We start from the raw sequence: 20,462 nt of genomic DNA on the forward strand, positions 1-20,462 counted from the left end.
TATTTCTATACCACTAGCAGTAATCACACATGTTTTCTTCAGAGTGAACATATTGTCATTGTTACTCATATAATAGGCTGTAGACTACACATCTCAGTTAATAAACTGCAATCACTAAGACATACTACAATATCATTCATTCTCAATTAATTTACAGCAGTCCTCCACCTTTCCTTACTAGATTTTATAGTCTAACCAGACACACTTATATGCCTCATGCGTTTACAAATGAATTGTATTCTAATGTTGTCTGGAAAGAAAGACCACACATGTGTATTTGATTTACTGATTGCGTGCATGGATTGGCCATTGCTGGCATAAAAGAGAGGTTTTTCGTCACCGAGGCCAACCCTCTGACGAAGTCTTATGACGAAATGCGTTGGGGCGTGGCCTGGTGACGTCATCTTTGTATCCTGAATCATCCTCCTCCCCCCCCCCCCCCATGTAGATAGCAGCGGTGTCCCGGCGTGCTGGAGTTCGTGAATGCGAGGCAGGCGGCACGAGGCAAAGGGATCCGACGCTTTACTGGTGGCCGGTGGAGGTGATATCAAAGGATAATCTGTCTAAACCAAGTGGTATTTTAAGCCCACTCAGATGAAATCTGAGGTATTAAGAAAAGCATTACTCTGTCACTTGCTGTTTTAAAAATTGTTTGTGAATAAACAATATTGCACTATGAAGCGCTCCTCTAATTCTTCTTTTTAGATATATATATGTATATATAGGTATATATATATATATATATATATATATATATATATATATTTATATGTGTGTGTCAAACCTGCCTTGGAGTGGTTAAATAAAAAGAAAGACTGAGATACTTAATGGGTAACCATTAAAGGGCATCCCCCTCCAGGTGGTTAGTTTGTGTTTGTGGTATATGGTTTGTTGCAGATTGTGACTTGTACCAAACTTAAATATTGTGTCAAATTGATATTTTCTGATAAATATCATTGTGTGTACAATGTATTATGTTTTCCTAAGCTATGGCTATTGTATGTGTGTGTGTGTGTGTGTGTGTGTATATATATATATATATATATATATATATATGTGTGTGTGTGTATTATGATTGTAAATCCCAATACCCAATAGGATTTCTGTTATGATCTGAATGATTGTTATGATTTACAGCAGAAAATGGAGTACATTACTTGGTTAAAATGGAAGCTACTGTACCTTTCTTAAGTGGTTAATTAAGGAAATGGTTATTAAATGGTCTACAGGAACATATAGCATTTCTTAACATAAAGTTGATCTTTGTGATGGACCATTGGACAAAACTAGCACATCTAACTTTTTTCCCCTCCTTTGGACTGTAAGCTCTATACAGCAGTGCATTTTAGTTTCATGTAGTTAATATTTCCCCCTAATTTTGCGCACTGGAATATATTAGGGCTGTATAATAAAAGGATACATTTTCCAAATGCTGGTAATGCGACTGATGCGTTTTCTATGTTCATCCTCTTAAGCATGTTTGAACGCACTATATAGAGGTTTAAATTGACTTAACATTCTTCTAAACAGCAACAGGAATGGTGCACACTAAGGACCTAATTCAGACCTGATCGCAGCAGCAAATTTGTTAGCTAATGGGAAAAACCATGTGCACTGCGGGTGTGGTAGATATAACATTTGCAGAGAGAGTTAGATTTGGCGAGATATATTTCTGAGCTATTTATTTATGTTTCTGTGCAGGGTAAATACTGCCTGCTTTGTTTTTATACTGCAATTTAGATTTCAGTTTGAACACACCCCACCCAAATCTAACTCCCTCTGCACGTTATATCTGCTCCCCCCCCCCTTTCCCCTACAGTGCACATGGTTATGCCCATTAGCTAACAAATTTGCTGCTGCGATCAGGTCTGAATTAGGCCCTAAGACCGGCTACACACTAGGCAATTAATGGCATGATCTATCAAACCTGCGTGGATCGGAACTTAATATCAGCCACATCGCTGAGTATATACCCACGATCATGTGCTCCCATACAATAGCATCACAAGCCAGTTGCGGGGGGTGCGGCCCGTACCTGTCTGTGATGCCTAGAAGTAGTGACACCAATCTGTGGGCTCCTCCGTAATGTTAGGAGCCAAGTGCTGCAGTGTGAAATTCTGCTACAGCACCCGGGTTCTGTCATAGAAGAGGAGCCGACAGCGCTGCTGACAGTCTCCGGGGGCAGCCCTGTATAGCCCTGCGTCTCCAGAGATGCTATGCACGCCCCCGGAGTGACGACCCACTCAGCCATGCCCCTTTATTTGCAGCCACCCCCCCTTTTGCCGCGAGCACGCCTCCGGCGCTGGCATATCAAGGGTGCGCACCAGGTGCCACTGCACCCGGTGATGCATCTGCTCCCACGGGTCGTTCCCGGAGTCTTCCCATCAGGGCGTGCTGCATACTCAATGGGATAGGCCAGGGAATGGCAGCATGCATTTTAAATGCAGCGGGTAACAATACATGATTCCGGTTTTCACCGTATTGTGCAGTGTGTACAGCGGCGTGATGTATCATTACATTGTGTCACCCCGTCGCTGGATACACATGCCGTCCCAATGTGTATCTGGGGTAAGATACTTTGTAACATAGGATGTAGAAAATCACAATACTAAAGCCAATTAGTCATATGTAAGGGCCAGTTGGACCTACAAAGAAGGAGATGAACCATTTGAAATAATCATGTAGGTCCTCAAAAATTAGGTACCAAGGTTGTGCAGGGCTGTTTTTGGCAAACAAGTTCCATTAAGCTATATTATCTGTGTTCAGTATGTTCCGGCATATATGCCAAGATTTTATGGTGTTATAGCTGTGTGCCTTACAACTGCTAGACAATGTTGTGTTGAATTTAAGAATATCATCTACAGTAGAAAGCTGTGGCTGTGTGTCTAATTTTAGACTGTCTTTCCTTTCTTTTATAGTTCTATAGCCATGCACTCAGCGATAGATGAGACTTTTTAGCACAAAGAAGTAAAAGACGTACAAAGACTGTATTGATTCATATTAAAAGCCAGAGTAGTGAAGCAGCATCGCAAATGTAGGCATGCAGAGATGTACTGCACAGTAGGAGATCGTGTAATGGGCTTTGCATCCTGAGGCTTTTAATCACAGACTCTGATACATCTTTTCTATTGCTGGTTTTAATCTAGATCAATAAAACTTTTTTTTTTTCTGCTTTTTTATTTTGTTTTGCCAAGATGCATTTTCTCATGTGGAGTGCAGAAGTACACAACACTAAGCATCACTTTTCTCTTTGACTGGTTATGAACTTGTTTTATTTGTGCGAAGATGAGTTACTATATAGACATAGGGGGGATGCATGGGTATTTTACTAGGAAAAGCTACATGGATATAGTTCTCTTCTGCCTTCTTAATGCTCTTTTATGTTCTCCAATTAAGGGGATAATTCAATTGTGCCCGAATTTTTTTTGGATGAAAGCACATAGAATCCTTGATAAGTTCCTGGGTCCATGTGTTTTTCGTGGCTGCAATCATAAAAACAGGTCATTTATCTGGAATTTTATTATGCCTACCTTCGGGCAGGTGGAAAAAACCCACGAGAGTGCCAGCTTTTGGGACTAAATGATAGCCCCCGGGGGATCAATTGGCCATGGCTAATTGAATTCCCCATTAGTGTTTCCGTACTGAGTTTTATGTTCTTTTATCCTTTTGATTGAGTAATAATTCCACTTTGTTTTCTGAAAGTCCGTTATTCTTGGTCATGAAAATTGGTAGATGTTATTAGTGTCATTATCCATTAACTACTCAGGTTATTTATACTGTAGGTCTTCTGTCCAGTTTACAAATTCATTTGACATAATATGAGCCGTTAAGAACACTTTAAGGTTTTTGAACACTAATTATAGGTTTCGTTTAATTGATTTTTAGATGCCGATAATAAAACTTCAGTTTCTGATGCAAGCGATGGACTGTCTGAAATGTTTAATGGAGAAAGAACGAAATGCACAGTGGAATCAAAGAAAATAGAGAAAAACAGAAAGGTCAGTTGAACTGTAAATTACTTTGATTGGCCCTTTTTTAGTGTTTTGCTCAGCAGTGGATTTTTGAATGTGTAGCACAAATCTGTATTGATTTGCTAAAGTACTGAAGCAGTTGAATATAATGTTAATGCCTAAAGCTTATTGACTTGTCTCTGCTGAACAGCAGTGACAAAACTGAGAATAATTTTTACATTGTAAGCAGTGAGAATAGAGGTGAAATGCATAAAAATATATATAAAAGAGTTATTACTTAGCTGTCTAGTTTGTGCAATACGAATAAACAGCTAGTATTTTATACGGTTAAAGTTATTACCTGTACTGTGTAAACTACCTACAGTATTATAGTATCTATGATCACTGTAAATGTCAGGTTTGGGTAAAATGAGAGTTTGTCTTGCAATAGTAGGGAAATGGAAATTATATCTCCAAATCTAATGTAATATTTTGCACTCTAATGTAAACTGAAATAGTAAAATTAAAGTAAATTGAGTATCCCATATCCAAATATTCCGAAATACGGACTTTTTTGAGTGAGAGTGAGATAGTGAAACCTTTGTTTTTTGATGGCTCAATGTACACAAACTTTGTTTAATACACAGTTATTAAAAATATTGTATTAAATGACCTTCAGGCTGTGTGTATAAGGTGTATATGAAACATAAATGAATTGTGTGAATGTAGACAAACTTTGTTTAATGCACAAAGTTATAAAAAATATTGGCTAAAATTACCTTCAGGCTGTGTGCATAAGGTGTATATGTAACATAAACACATTCTGTGCTTAGATTTAGGTCCCATCACCATGATATCTCATTATGGTATGCAATTATTCCAAAATACCTCTGGTCCCAAGCATTTTGGATAAGGGAGACTCAACCTGTGTGTGTGTGTATATATATATATATATATATATATATATATCTATCCATCACATTACTCTATATTAAATGCCAACATACTGTATATAGTATGGTTTTCAATCTAAATTTGAATGCAGTGAAGTATGCTCACTTAACTAGGTTGTCTTGGGAAAACCTCTCAAAAATGGCAACTTTGGTTTCTAATACGTACTGTATATCAGTGTGAATATTTTACTCCGTAACTAGGGAGTATACTTACATTTTAAGAGGCCCACTTCATGGAATTGATTAGATCGGAGTATACTAGCATTGTGTTCCAACCCAAAACCAGTGCTCAAATGCACTGCTGCTTAAACACAATGTATCAAAAATACTGACACTTAAAACACTAAAAAAACCTGTATAAATAAAGGGAAAGAAATGTTTACATTCAAGTGCAGTGCTTCTATGGTCCTATCAGATTTCCACCAAATGTTGTACAATACGAGGGGAGTGCAATAAGTTTCCGGATGTGCAGTGCATAGCTAGAGTACACAGAATCGGACTGTCTTACTGTGAACTGTAATCTCCGACTAAAGTTGACTTAAAATGTCAATGCACAGAACTGTATATAAGCAGCACTGCACACCAAAGACGTCAGCATGTTAATTTACTTCACAAACTTGTTATGGCACTCAACGGAGGCCAATGGACAGCAGGAGAGTTTTCACAGACTGTGAGCTGCTTTTGGAGAGGAAGCACCGTCCTGAACCACTTTTGTTTGAGTGGTTTGCAGAATTTTGGTGCTGGAGAAGGTCCCTGGAAGATGAGGAACTCTGCGACCAACCTGTGTCAGCTATCACAGAGGACAACGTTGGTGCCATGAGGGCCATAATTGAGGTGGACTCAGGATGACCGTGGCCCAGTTAGGCATCTCATCTCATCTATCTGCTGGATACTATATAAAAAGCATAGCCTTAGCAAGGTTTCTGCAAGATGGGTTACTTGGTGCTGCAAATGCTAGTTTTAATGGGACTGGGATTGTTGGGTCGCCCTATTTAGGTCGACACCTGGAAAAGGTCAACATGGTCATCAGGTCGACATGGAAAATGTTGACATAATTTTTTTATTTTGTTTTTGTATCCTCGCATGGCGATCGAGCTTCGGGCAAGGTGTCTCTCTCAAAGAAAAGCACATGAGGTAAGAGGGCCCTGCTCGTGAGAGCTTACATTCTAAAGAAGTTTGGCAGACAGACAGGGAAGACACAGATGGGATCAGTGAAATTGGGACAGTGGGTTAGGATGAGAGCTTGATTGGTGAAAAAAATGGTTTTGAGAGCCTGTTTGAAGTTTTGTGGAGTGTGCGATCTGGAGAGGGAGAGAATTCCAGAGTTAGCAGCACAGGCAAAATCTTGGAAGGTGAGGAGCTAGATGAAGCAATCAGTTGGCAGGAGAGACTGCATTCATTCGGGGAATGAAGACGATGGGCGGGAATGTGAAGGGAGATGCGGTCAGAGATGTAAATGGGAGAGGATTGGGTGAGGGCTTTGTAAGGAAGTGTAAGAAGCTTGCATTGGGTTCTGGAGGGCAAGTGTAGCCAAAGGTTTTGTATGAGAGGGGAGTCGATGTAGTAAGTTTGGAGAGGAAGATGAGCAGGCCAGCAGCATTGTGGAGAGAGGTGGGAATCAAGGAGGCCAGGTAGGAGGAGGTTAGAGTAGTCCAATCTGGAGATGACCAGTGAGTGGATGAGGGTCATAGCAGCACTCTGGGTGAGAGGGTCTGATCTTGGAAATATATATATATATATTTTTTTTTAGCTGGAAACACCAGAACTGTGAAAGGTACTGAATGTGTGGTTTGAGAGAGGGAGGACTCAAGTATAACGCCCAGACATCGCACTTGGGGACTAGAAGAGATGTTTATGCTGTCAGTAAATAAATAAATTGTGGGAGGTGAGACTAGGTGGGAAGATGATCAGCTCAGTCTTTGTTAAGTTTAAGAAAGAGCTAGGACATCTGGAAAAAATAGCAGATAGACAGTTGGACAACAGATGTCTCCAGGCTAAAAGTCGTGGCATAACTCCTGCTACCTGCTCAGTACACTGACTTCCGGGACCCATCTCAGCTACGGTAGTGGATAGCAATGCTCCTGCTACAGTTTACTGCATATGGGGGAGCTGGCAGTTAGTCTCCAGATGGGTATCAGGTAGCTATGCTCCTGCTACCCGTAAATAAGTCACTCTGCAGCAGGTGGCGGGGAGACTACATATGCATGCTCCATCTCCCATTATTTTGAATTGGGGCAGTGTATGCTGCGGGTGGTCGCGCTCTACCGCAGTGGGTATGGATCATGGCAGCGGCACAGTGAGCTATCCCCCGCAGCAACAATCTAAAGGGACACATCTGGAGGTAGGGTACAGTAGACATGTACAGTATCCTGCTATGATAAATTATGTACAGGAGTGCATATAAGTGGGATTCGCAGTGCATATTCTATATGTGTTGTAACTGATCTCTTACATCTTACAGTTCAATTCCTAAATAACTTTGTACAATAAAAATCTATTCTTATAGTTTGAAAAAAAGTTTAAAAAGCTGAATTTATTAAATGTCACCCCCTAGAAAGACACTTACAGTGTGCACAGCTGATTGTGTTTCAACTTGTCCTAAGTGACGGATGATGAAGCATGTCTTCATCAAGTCGCTAATGTAGTTAAGCATAGCCGTTGCCTTTGAAAAGAATACATCAGAGTTGTCATATTCAGTGCTAACACTTATTAAAGACCTCTGTTTTCACCTAGTTTACATTCACTTCATTTTTCACACATTGTCCACTAGATAGGGGTTGAATTGGAAAATTAACATGGATAATTTATGCTGTGATAAGAATGTGCTCTTCTATTGTTTTTCCACTGCTGTCAAGGCTGCCTGTCTGAAAGTGTTTTATTAAATATGAGGTGGAACTCACTGTAATTCATGGAAAATTCTATAAATACATTGTGGTGGGTGCATTTACTTATGATAACTTTTGCTGTTCTGTCCAATGTATATTTAGGAAGTAGAACTAATAATGTATTTCATTGAGGGTGTAGTCATCCATGCAGATACTTATGCTTGGTATGCACTATGGGCCTAATTCAGATCTGATCGCAGCAGCAAATTTGTTAGCTAATGGGCAAAACCATGTGCACTGCAGGGGGAGCAGATATAACGTGCAGAGAGAGTTGGATTTGGATGGGGTTTATTCAAACTGAAATCTAATTTGCAGTGTAAAAAAGACAATCCAGTATTTACACTGCACAGGAACAAAAAAAACCCACCCATATATAACTCTCTCTGCACATGTTATATCTGCCCCACCTGCAGTGCACATGGTTTTGTCCATTAGCTAACAAATTTGCTGCTGTGATCAGTTCTGAATTAGGTCCTATGTGATATATCGACCTGGTGACCGGCAATGACATCACAACTGGGCGGGCAAATTTAAATGCCTTTCTATCAGTTATGTTCGTGCATACTATACATGTTACTAACTATAGTTTACTCAGGCTTGTACCTTTCACTTACTCTAACAAGGTGAATATGTGTGATAGTACAGAAATAGTTGCATGTCCTTTTTCCTGTTTAAAGTTATTTTTTAGGCACTTGGTCTTTTGGTTGTGGTGTGATTTAGGTCATATTCACAATGCTAGTAAATAATACGAATATACTAATATGAGTTATACGAATATACTAACCAATACAAGTTACATTACACTTTGTGGGTTATAATTACTAAAGATCATTTTTTTTTATTGATTCAAAATTGATCTAAATCGATGTTGTTTCAGGGACTAAAACGCACATTTACTAACATTTAAAAATCAATATCATAAATTGTTTGTTAGTAAATAGGCGTTTTAGCACCTGAAACACAACATAATTTTTTATTGATTTAAATTCGAATAAAATAGATTAAAATTCACCTTTAGTAAATATACCCCATATGTTCGTAAATAAGTTTTATGGTAAATTCCACATTGAGGATCAATATCTTTATGTTCGTAAAATGAAATGAAAGGCCGGTATTCAAAATTTTATGCAAATTACCGCAGCTAATTGATTTGTCAGGGACTATTCAATTAGCCCTGATACCTGGCACTTATCCTGAAGCATAATCACGATAAGCAGCACTTGGAGCTGCAATACTTATCTCTGATACCATGTGTTGTTGCAAGAAAATAGGATTTTTTTTCCCTGAGAGAAATGGGCTTCAATTGAATAGCTCAATATTGATATTTCAGGAGAAAAGTTAAGGCGTTTCCCAATGCCACCATTCCATATATATAATATATATTTCTTCTTCATGGTCCATGGTCTCCACAGGTTTCATTCTTAAGTTTGGGTATGATGCTGGTGGAGACCAGGACTGACACTGGACAATAAGCTTAAACAATATAATTGGATGAACAAAAAACCTGGGCGCTGATTTAGAACGGCAGCATAAACACAATATCAGAGCCGTAACTACGTGTGTGCCAGGTATGCCTGGCACACAGCACAGTCGCCCTGAGGGCGCAACTGCCCGCTTTCCCTAAAATCACCAGCGGCTTGTAATAAGTCAAACTGACTCATTACAAGCCGCCTGTGTGAGTGTGCTGCCACCGGAGAGGAGCAGCTCCAGTGGCAGGGGAGAAGGAGGAGGGAGCCGCAGCAGCGCTATGTAATTGGTGTCAGCGCCGCTGCAGCTGTCCTTCACCTTCCACATAGGCTGGCCGTCGCCGCAGTGACGGCTGGGATGTGCTTCCCTCATCCCAGCATTCACAGTGGTGGCGGCCAGCCAATGCGGAAGTAGAGGAACAGCTGCATGCGGCGCTGCCACCAATTACATAGCGCTGCTGCGGCTCCGGAGTCCCCCTCCCTGCTCCGGAACTGCCAGCGCCAAGGAGCCTGACTGCCTGAGCCAGCGGAGAGATGGTAAGTGTCTGTCTATCTCTATCTCTCTATCTTTTCTGTCTACCTAATGTGTAAAAAGGGTACGCTGTCTGCCGTAATGGGTAATAAGGGGGCGCTGTCTGCCGTAACGTGTAAAAAGGGGGACGCTGTCTGCCGTAACGAGTAAAAAGGGTGACGCTGTCTGCCGTAATAAGGGGACGCTGTCTGCCGTAACGTGTAAAAAGGGGGACGCTGTCTACCGTAATGTGTAAAAAGGGGGACGCTGTCTGCCGTAATGTGTAATAAAGGGAACCCTGTTTGCCGTAATGTGTAATAAGGGGACGCTGTCTGCCGTAATGTGTAAAAACGGGACACTGTCTGCCGTAACGTGTAAAAACGGGACGCTCTCTGCCGTGACGTGTAAAAACGGGATGCTGTCTGCCGTAACGTGTAAAAAGGGGGACCGCTGTCTGCCGTAATGTGTAAAAGGTGCTCTACATGGTGTAGTGACGCTACTGTGTGGCATAATTTTAATAATGTAGACTACGGTGAACCGTAATATGAATTATTTTGTGGACTCACCCCTTCCCCATGAAGCCACACCCCTATATATTTTTGTGCGCGCCTTCTGCGCGCACTGCCCTTATGTTACATAAGGGGGGTGGGGGGTGCCGATGCCGTTTTTTGCACACAGCTCTAAAATGTCTAGTTACGGCACTGCACAATATATACACAGTCACCACAACCTTGTAGAAACAAATAAAAAGGTCCTTGCGCCAAACTTGTTTCAGATGTATGGTCCCTTCAACCAACAGTCATTTGGATTATCCTCATTTAGTATGTCTCACAGGTGTGGAGGTATGAAAAATGAAGAAAATAGGGGTATAAATAACAACTCTATTTTATGTGAAGATCAGGGAAGATTGGTATTATCAAACCCTTATTTTCTCCTCAAAAGAGTGGGGTGCAGAAATCCTCTACAGTATGGGGCACCACCGTGATAACAAACAGAATAGTGCTCACTTTGTTCTTACTTTCAATAGATGGCAGAATACTCATAAAGGTATCATTAACTCTTATGAACACAAAACCATAGGTGGATTCATAACAGATGCTCACACTGCTTACGTGTTGATCTTGTTATTCAAGGCTCATAAAGGTTTCTTTCATTCCATTACACATGAAAAAACAGTATAAAAACTTCTCATGGCGTAGTATACTTAAAAACAGTATTTAATTACAATACATGATATAAATATAAAAAGGGCTCCCAGGACTGCATCCGGACACATAGGGTACAGGTAAGGCGATTTGCTTAGTCCTTGTGCCATGGTCCTGGGAGACTGGCCACGGCTACTGGCGTGCTCCAAGTCCACTAAGTGTATTCGCGGCCGCACTTAGCCATCAGGGCACACATGTACACTTGCGCTGGGAACACTTTGATAGACCAGGAGAACCGGTGGTGATTGCCATCACAGGGGAGGTCAGCGCTTCCCCAGTGGACCCTCCCCAAGCCCAGGGTGCCATTCCACTGTGGTCTACCCGCAATGGGCTTCTCCTCTCTCCTACTTCCTAACTAGAGACGCTGGCCAGCCATTGTACAGACCTCTGCAGAGGCGGTGGGCTGTGTCTCCCTGTATACCTCTCCCACATCACAGGTTATAGTAGTTGATACCAGTGTCCACTGCAGTTAAAATTCTCTTTATTTCAACTGTAAATTGATATTGCTTTCCCTGTACTTGTTTCTTCTCTGTAACCCTTAAATACTAGTGTGTATTGGGTTAAACTTGCCACACTTTAATAAATATTGTACTTGTGTGCGCTTATTGTCACACATTGTGCCTGTTGTGCATTACCACATTGCGTGTGTTCACTTCTTGCTGTTACCATGTCTTACCTAAAGCAAGACAAAACTGGCAGGGGCACCCACTTTGGTAGCATGAAATGCCTGTCACACTGAGATTCTACCTCAGGATTTATCACAAGATAGTCTATGCCAGGGCTGTTTAGTGCCATCCAGCATCTCAACCCCACCAGTTATTGTACAACAGGCCCCATGGGATTCATTCACACCGTTACTGGCTAAAATTGCCAACCGTATAGCTACCCCACTTGTGATTCTCCCCCCCCCCCCCTTCCCCGTGGGTATACCCCAACCAGTACAGCCCACACTTGCTCCCCCAGGAAATGGTCCACAAGCAGTGCAGCCCACAATGGCTCCCCCTGTAGCAGTTCCACAGCAACTGCAACCTCCAATGGCTCCCTCTATGGGTTTTCACCAGCCACTACAACCTGTTTATCGGGCCATAGCAGCTCCACCCATCCACCCTCAGTGATTGGATTCATTCTCTACATCTGTGCAGAGTGTAGCTGCTTCTTCTGCTTTTCAAAGCTTGATACACACTGCCTGCACTTACTGTTGCTAAACGCACTATACCTTCCTCACAATCCACACCACACTTGGATTTAGAGGGATCATCAGTAGTATTTGCTGACATGGCTGAGGTTTCTGATGCAGAATCTCACTCATTGGAATGAGTAGGCCCCATCTATGTTCAATGTGGCAGTATTAATCAGAGCAGTCAAATTATCTCTTCAGCTTGGATGGCCACTACTTCTACAGATCCGTTACTCAAGCCGTAGAAATTAGCCCTAGCTGAGTTTCTGCACTCTGTAAACTTCAAAGAAGTTATAACTGAGGCGTGGAAAACACCTACAGTACTAAGAAATTCACGGTACCTAAAAGACTCTGCTTCTTTTACCCGTTACTCACATAGGATTGTGCACAGTGGGAAAACCTAACTATTGTGTATACTCCATTACAGGATGTCACAATCCTGACTAAAATCGTATCATTTGGTGACTTACCTCTGCCATCTGTCCTGTATCCTGTATGTTTGCTGCTGGCTGGGATAAACCGCTTACCAGTACCATGAGTTCCCTGAGTGCCGACTTCTCTATCTGGAAAGTGAGAGTTGCTAACGAACTGCGCTTGAGGTTGATTAACCTTCTGTGTGAATGCTGAATTCAGAAAGTCTATTCATGCTGTCCTATGCTTCTGTACCAGCATTAACAAGTCCAGTTTTCACCAGATACAACTCCCTGTGTTCTCAGGGCCTGCGGCCATTACTGTCTCTCTATGCACACTACGCAGGAGTTCCCTCCAGCTATGGATGTCGCCATGACAGTTCCTGGTCAGCTGACCTTCGTGGGCCATATCCGGAATCACTTCCTCATTATGTGACTCTCTCATCCAGTCAGCAGTGAGCAAGGCGTTTAAGTTCCAAGTACCAGCACTGACAAGCTGTCAGTGCTTTGTTGTCTCTCAGCCTGGTGTGAGCTCCAGTATCTCCTGCTGGTAAAGACTTAGTGGAACATCCATCTCCTGCACTACCTGACTCCTTGGATGATCTTAAAGTACCGCTACTGCAATAACACTGCAGCTTTTCCAGATTCACTGGCATGCCATCCCAGTGATCCAGAGGGATTGTCCTGCATATCATTGTGGCATTAGTGACTGCTGGTTCCGTCCAGCATCCAGAAAACCTGCCGTGATGATGATACAGCACCATCCAGCATTCGGAAAACCTGCTGTGCTAATACAGCACCATTTAGCTTCCGGAAAACCTGCTCTACTGGTTCTGGCCAGCCTCCTCAAACCTGCTGTGCTGGTTCTGTCCAGCCTCCTGCAAACCTGCTGTGCTGGTTCTGTCCAGCCTCCTGCAAACCTGCTGTGCTGGTTCTGTCCAGCCTCCTGCAAACCTGCTGTGCTGGTTCTGTCCAGCCTCCTGCAAACCTGCTCTGCTGGTTCTGTCTAGCTTCCTGCAAACCTGCTCAGCTGGTTCTTTCCAGCCTCCTGCAAACCTGCTTTGCTGCTTCCGTCCAGCCTCCTGCAAACCTGCTTTACTGCTTCCGTCCAGCCTCCTGCAAACCCGGCTCCGTTACCGTGCTGGTTCCATCCAGCACTCCGAAGACCTGCTTTGTCGGAAAGATAATCCCGACATCCTGAAAAACCTGCCTTGTTGGAAAGCCAATCCCAACATCCTGAAAACCTGCCTTGCCGGAAAGCCAATCCTGACATCCTGAAAACCTGCTTCGCTGGTCAAGCCAATCCTTGCGTTCTGATTAACCTTCTCTTGAGCATCCATCATCCACCCAGTCGCTGGTCTCCTCATCCCAGTGACATCCTGATACCGGTGACATCCCAGGTATCCACTGCACTGGTGATTCCATTCACAAGTGTTCCAGTCCCACATAGCTGGTCACCCATCGCTTTCCTCTCTAGACTCGTTAGCCAACCTTCCACGTCTTCATGAGTAGGAGATATCTCAAGCCTGCCTAATTCTGCCCTCAGCAATCAAGTCCAAACCCAGTATCTAGTCCTCTTGAGACTTCCCTCCTAAAGGACAAAGGCTTCTCTGCTGCAGTAGTTCAGACTATGCTTCAGGCTCACAAACCAGCCTCAGCCGGCATATACTGTATCACCGAATATGGCACTTATACTTTCAATGGTGTACTCATTGTGACTACTATCCTAAAGTTCTCAGAATCCCTCGGCTGTTAGCCTTCTTACAGGCGGGCCTAGCCATGGGACTTTGCCTGTCTTCTCTGACCGGCTCTGTCCGTCTGGTTCCAGAAGAGACTGGTTCCATTGCCAGATGTACGAACTGTCTTCAAGGGGTTCTATGAATACAACCTCCATTTCTGCAGCGGGTACACTGGTATTCCACAGGGAATAACATCGGGGTGTAGAGTTGGATCTTGATCCAAGGCACCAACAGGCTAAAGCTTTGACTGTTCCCAAGATGCACTGCACCGCCTCCTCTATATTCCCACCTCCAGGCACTAGAGCTCAGTTTGTAAGTTGGTGCCTGCAGAGCACCCTACGGCTACTTTCCCTATAATGTTTGCCACACAGGGCGGGAAATCCACGGAGGCTTCTGCATCCTGCAGTACTGGCACCACGGATTTACCAGAGGGGGAAGTTTTAGCTGCTGGTGCTGGTGCTGAGTGCCATACACCCAGTCTACCTGCTGTACCTGTGGCCAATCAGGACCCACCTTGGGCAGCGTTCTCAAGTATGCTGAGTACACTTGTGACATGTCTTGCACCCCCTGTGGGACCTCCTGTGCCATTGCAGCTACATATTGTCCCTGTAGTTAATCCGCCCTGGGCAGATACTCTGTCCACCCAATTACAACAATTAAATCAATCTTTGGTTAGACAAAAGTCTACCCCATGCCCCTCTGTGGCAAGGGGTCATCTAAAAGGGCCATTTCTTCCTCACAATCCACTAATATTTTGGATAATTCTTCCGATGAGGATGGGGAATAAATTGATCCAGTTGCTTCTGATGAGGAATCTGCAACCCAGGTTAATGTTCCTGACCTGGTGGAGGCTATTAAGTTAATTCTTCAAATAGATGATGACATTGAGCCTACCACTGGGTCTAAGAAACCTGATAAGTTTAAACGTCAGAAGGTTGCTAATATTGTCTTACCACATTCTGACCACTTAATTGACATACGTCAGGAATCCTGATTGTCGCCAGGAAATACATTTTCCCTGTCTAAAAAGATCCTAGCTCGTTATCCTATCCCTGCGGAGTTGAGTAACAAGTGGGAAACTCCACCGCCGGTGGACTCTCATATCGCCGGTCTTGTGGTATCATCTACTCTGCCTGTCACCACTGTCACCTCACTGAAGGAACCAACGGATAAGCGTGTGGAGGGATGCCTGAAGTCTATTTACTCCCTTACTGGTACTGTACATAGACCCACTATGGCAGCCTCCTAGGCTGCGAAAGGTATTGAAGCATGGGTTCAGGCAATTGAGGATGAGCTGCCTCAGGATTTTTCCGACACTGCCTGACAATATCTGTCTTATATTGAAAAATAAAAAAAGTCCTTTAAAAAATCTCTGCGCTGTTCCTATTCCACAGGTATTTTCAATGCAATACGATATTCCTTTGCACTCTATTTCTAGGTATGCAGTCCAGCCAACAACAAGTTAGGATGAAACATAGTCCATTTATTTGTAAAAAATCTTATTAAACAAGTGATAAAAGATTTTTCAATCAGTATCGGGGTTACAGCGTTCCAACAATTCAGCACAAGCATCAAATGTTATGATAGGAATTGTCTCACCGGACTTTCCAGACGCCAATATATTTGTACGGTTTCTGCTTGTCCAACTGAGATCGTTGTATTACGTGCCGCCAGCAATGCACCTGACCTCCCGGACAATACTGCAGGATATGATTATGCCCCTCCACCTTAGATATATTACCAAGTGTGTGCACATAGGGTTCAATCTCACCGCTGGTTGTCTACCGGTCTTTCTTCCTTAGCTTGCTTCCTATGATATTGCGCTGATCCTCCCGCTGTAAGCCCCGACAGCATACAAGTATATCCGATGTTAAAATGATAGTGACCAGATCCACCTTAAGCCGCTGACGCGTTTCCACCCTAGCAGGGTCTTAATCATGGCATGATTCGACCCGGTTTCTAGTTCCGAAGCCAAATGGGTTCTTCCGGCCTATACTCAACCTCAAATCATTGAACAAGTTTGTGAGAGTATCCAAATTCCGTATGGAAACTCTACGCTCTATAGTGCTGGCCATGGAACCCAAAGACTATATGGTATCCCTGGACATACAGGATGCTAACCTGCACATACCTATTGCCATGTCGCATCAGCAATATCTGCGGTTTGCTATTGGCAACCTACATTATCAATTCCAGGCACTGCCTTTTGGATTGGCCACGGCCCCTTGGATCTTCACCAAGTTCATTGCCGTGATGACGGCTCTGCTCCGCCGTCGGGGAATCAGGATCCTGCCGTATCTGGACGAATTGATGATCCTAGCAAACTCCCAAGAGATTCTCCTCAGTCATCTGGAACTGAAGGTCCAATTTCTATAAGCCCACGGGTGGCTCATCAACTGGAAAAAGTCCTCGCTAGTCCCTGCTCGGAGCATGGTGCACCTAGGGGCAGTCCTGGACACACACAATTAACAATTGTTTTTGTCTCCAGAGAAAGTCCTGAAACTTCAGGACAGGATCAGATGTTTCCTCTATCGCCCAAGAGTGTCGATACACTCAGAGATGCAAGTACTAGGCTTCATGGTGTCGGCTTTCGACATGGTAGAGTATGCTCAATTTCATTCTCGCCCTCTGCAGAGGTTAATCCTTTCCAAGTGGGACGGCCTGCCTCATTGGATCAGATCTCAAATGATCTCCTTGACTCCGGAGGATCGTCTGTCACTGAGCTGGTTTAAACAGGACCAACAGTTGAACAGTGGCCGTCTCTTCTGGATCTCCAACTGGGTCCTACTGACAACAGACACCGGTCTGTGGGGTTGGGGCGCGGTGTTAGAGCAACACACTCTCCAGAGTTGGTGGACCAGGGAGGAATCTCTCCTCCCGATAAACATTCTAGAATTGAGGGCAGTGTTCAATGCGTTGACACTGGCCCTGCCTGTAGTACAGAACAGGCCTGTTCAAGTACAATCAGACAACGCCACCACGGTGGCATACATAAATCATCAAGGCGGCACTTGAAGCTGCATGGCAATGCTGGAAGTATCTAAGATCCTCCGTTGGGCAGAACGCCATCTGCCAGCAATATTGGCAGTGTTCATTCCCGGAGTCTTCAACTGGGAAGCGGATTTCCTCCATCGTCAGGACATTCACACCGGAGAGTGGAGTCTTCATCCGGAAGTCTTTCAACTCCTAGTGGACAAGTGGGGACTATCAGATGTAGACCTGATGGCGTCTCGACACAATCACAAAGTACTGGTCTTCGGATCAAGAACCAGGGATCCTCAAGCAGCGTTCGTGGACGCACTGGCAATTCCATTGACCTTTCGGCTGCCATACGTGTTCCCTCCAGTGTCACTTCTGCCGAGGGTACAGCAGAAGTTCAAGCAAGAAAGAGGATTACTACTTCTAGTCGTTCCTACGTGTCCCAGACGGCATTGGTTCTCAGACCTGCAGGGTCTCTCGATAGAGTGTCCTCTCTCATCCAGTCAGCAGTGAGCAAGGCTTTTAAGTTCCAAGTACCAGCACTGGCAAGCTGTCAGTGCTTTGTTGTCTCAGCCTGGTGTGAGCTTCAGTATCTCCTGCTGGTAAAGACTTAGTGGAACATCCATCTCCTGCACTACCTGACTCCTTGGATGAGCTTAACGTACCACTACTGCAATAACACTGCAGCTTTTCCAGACTCACTGGTGTGCCATCCCAGTGATCCAGAGGGATTCTCCTGCATATCATTGCGGCATTAGTGACTGCTGGTTCCGTCCAGCATCCAGAAAACCTGCTGTGCTGATACAGCGCCATCCAGCATTCGGAAAACCTGCTGTGCTAATACAGCACCATTTAGCATCCGGAAAACCTGCTGTGCTGGTTCTGGCCAGCCTCCTGCAAACCTGCTCTGCTGGTTCTGGCCAGCCTCCTGCAAACCTGCTCTGCTGGTTCTGGCCAGCCTCCTGCAAACCTGCTGTGCTGGTTCTGGCCAGCCTCCTGCAAACCTGCTCTGCTGGTTCTGGCCAGCCTCCTGCAAACCTGCTCTGCTGGTTCTGGCCAGCCTCCTGCAAACCTGCTCTGCTGGTTCTTTCCAGCCTCCAGCAAACCTGCTCTGTTGCTTCCGTGTAGCCTCCTGCAAACTTGTTCTGCTGGTTCCGTCCAGCCTCCTGCAAATTTGTTCTGCTGGTTCCGTCCAGCCTCCTGCAAACTTGTTCTGCTGGTTCCGTCCAGCCTCCTGCAAACCCGGCTCCACTACCGTGCTGGTTCCATCCAGCACTTCGAAGACCTGCCTTGACGGAAAGATATTCCCGACATCCTGAAAAACTTGCCTTGTCGGAAAGCCAATCCCAACATTCTGAAAACCTGCCTTGCCGGAAAGCCAATCCTGACATCCTGAAAACCTGCTTCACTGGTCAAGCCAATCCCTGCGTTCTGATTAACCTTCTCCTGAGCATCCATCATCCACCCAGTCGCTGGTCTCCTCATCCTAGTGACATCCTGATACCGGTGACATCCCAGGTATCCACTGCACTGGTGATTATATTCACAAGTGTTCCAGTCCCACATAGCTGGTCACCCATCACTTTCCTCTCTAGACTCGTTAGCCAACCTGTCATGTCTGCATGAGTAGGAGATATCTCAAGCCTGCCTAATTCTGCCCTCAGCTCTCAAGTCCAAACCCAGTATCTAGTCCTCTTGAGACTTCCCTCCTAAAGGACAAAGGATTCTCTGCTGCAGTAGTTCAGACTATGCTTCAGGCTCACAAACCAGCCTCAGCTGGCATATACTGTATTACCGTATATGGCACTTATACTTTCAATGGTGTGCTCACTGTGACTATTATCCTAAAGTTCTCAGAACCCCTCGGCTGTTAGCCTTCTTACAGGCGGGCCTAGCCATGGGACTTTGCCTGTCTTCTCTGACCGGCTCTGTCCGTCTGGTTCCAGAAGAGACTGGCTCCATTGCCAGATGTACGATCTTTCTTCAAGGGGTACTACGAATACAACCTCCACTTCTGCATCGGGTACACTTGTATTCCACATGGAATAACATCGAGGTGTAGAGTTGGATCTTTATCCGCGGCACCAACTTGCTAGATGCACTGCACCGCCTTCTCTATATCCCACCTCCAAGCACTGGAGCTCAGTTTGTAGTTTGTAGTTGGTGCCTACAGAGCACCCTACGGCTACTTTCCCTATAATGTTTGCCACACAGGGCGGGAAATCCATGGAGGCTTCTGCATCCTGCAGTACTGGCACCACGGATTTACCAGAGGGGGAAGTTTTAGCTGCGGGTGCTGAGTGCCATACACCCAGTCTACCTGCTGTACTTGTGGCCAATCAGGACCCACCTTGGGCAGCGTTCTCAAGTATGCGGAGTACACTTGTGACATGTCTTGTACCCCCTGTGGGACCTCCTGTGCCATTGCAGCTACATATTGTCCCTGTAGTTAATCCGCCCTGGGCGGATACTCTGTCCACCCAATTACAACAATTAAATGAATCTTTGGTTAGACAAAAGTCTACCCCATGCCCCTCTGTGGCAAGGGGTCATCTAAAAGGGCCATTTCTTCCTCACAATCCACTAATATTTTGGATAATTCTTCCGATGAGGATGGGGAATAAATTGATCCAGTTGCTTCTGATGAGTAATCTGCAACCCAGGTTGATGTTCCTGACCTGGTGGAGGCTATTAAGTTAATTCTTAAAATAGATGATGACATTGAGCCTACCACTGGGTCTAAGAATCCTGATAAGTTTAAACATCAGAAGGTTGCTAATATTGTATTACCACATTCTGACCACTTAATTGACATACGTCAGGAATACTGGTTGTCGCTAGGAAATAAATTTTCCCTGTCTAAAAAGATCCTAGCTCGTTATCCTATCCCTGCGGAGTTGAGTAACAAGTGGGAAACTCCACCGCCGGTGGACTCTCATATCGCCCGTCTTGTGGTGTCATCTACTCTGCCTGTCACCACTGTCACCTCACTGAAAGAACCAACGGATAAGCGTGTGGAGGGATGCCTGAAGTCTGTTTACTCCCTTAATGGCACTGTACATAGACCCACTATGGCAGCCTCCTAGGCTGCGAAAGGTATTGAAGCATGGGTTCAGGCAATTGAGGATGAGCTGCCTCAGGATTTTTCCGACACTGCCTGACAATATCTGTCTTATATTGAAAAAGA

At 44.4% G+C, this 20,462-nt stretch overlaps 1 protein-coding gene across 3 annotated transcripts in view; it reads left to right on the forward strand.

The window, feature by feature from the left end:
- The window catches only part of MCPH1 (microcephalin 1), a 774,602-nt gene that overhangs the window by 247,051 nt on the left and 507,089 nt on the right, over positions 1–20,462 (forward strand). For all 3 annotated transcript variants that reach the window (XR_010175987.1, XM_063916680.1, XM_063916679.1), the window contains exon 9: positions 3,886–3,998. Coding sequence is in view for 2 of the 3 variants with exons in the window: in XM_063916680.1 (XP_063772750.1) it covers positions 3,886–3,998 (113 nt within the window). In the remaining variant the exon portion in view is untranslated. The remainder of the gene's footprint in view (positions 1–3,885; positions 3,999–20,462) is intronic.

This window comes from Pseudophryne corroboree, chromosome 4 (assembly GCF_028390025.1).
Source record: "Pseudophryne corroboree isolate aPseCor3 chromosome 4, aPseCor3.hap2, whole genome shotgun sequence".
Taxonomy (NCBI): domain Eukaryota; kingdom Metazoa; phylum Chordata; class Amphibia; order Anura; family Myobatrachidae; genus Pseudophryne; species Pseudophryne corroboree.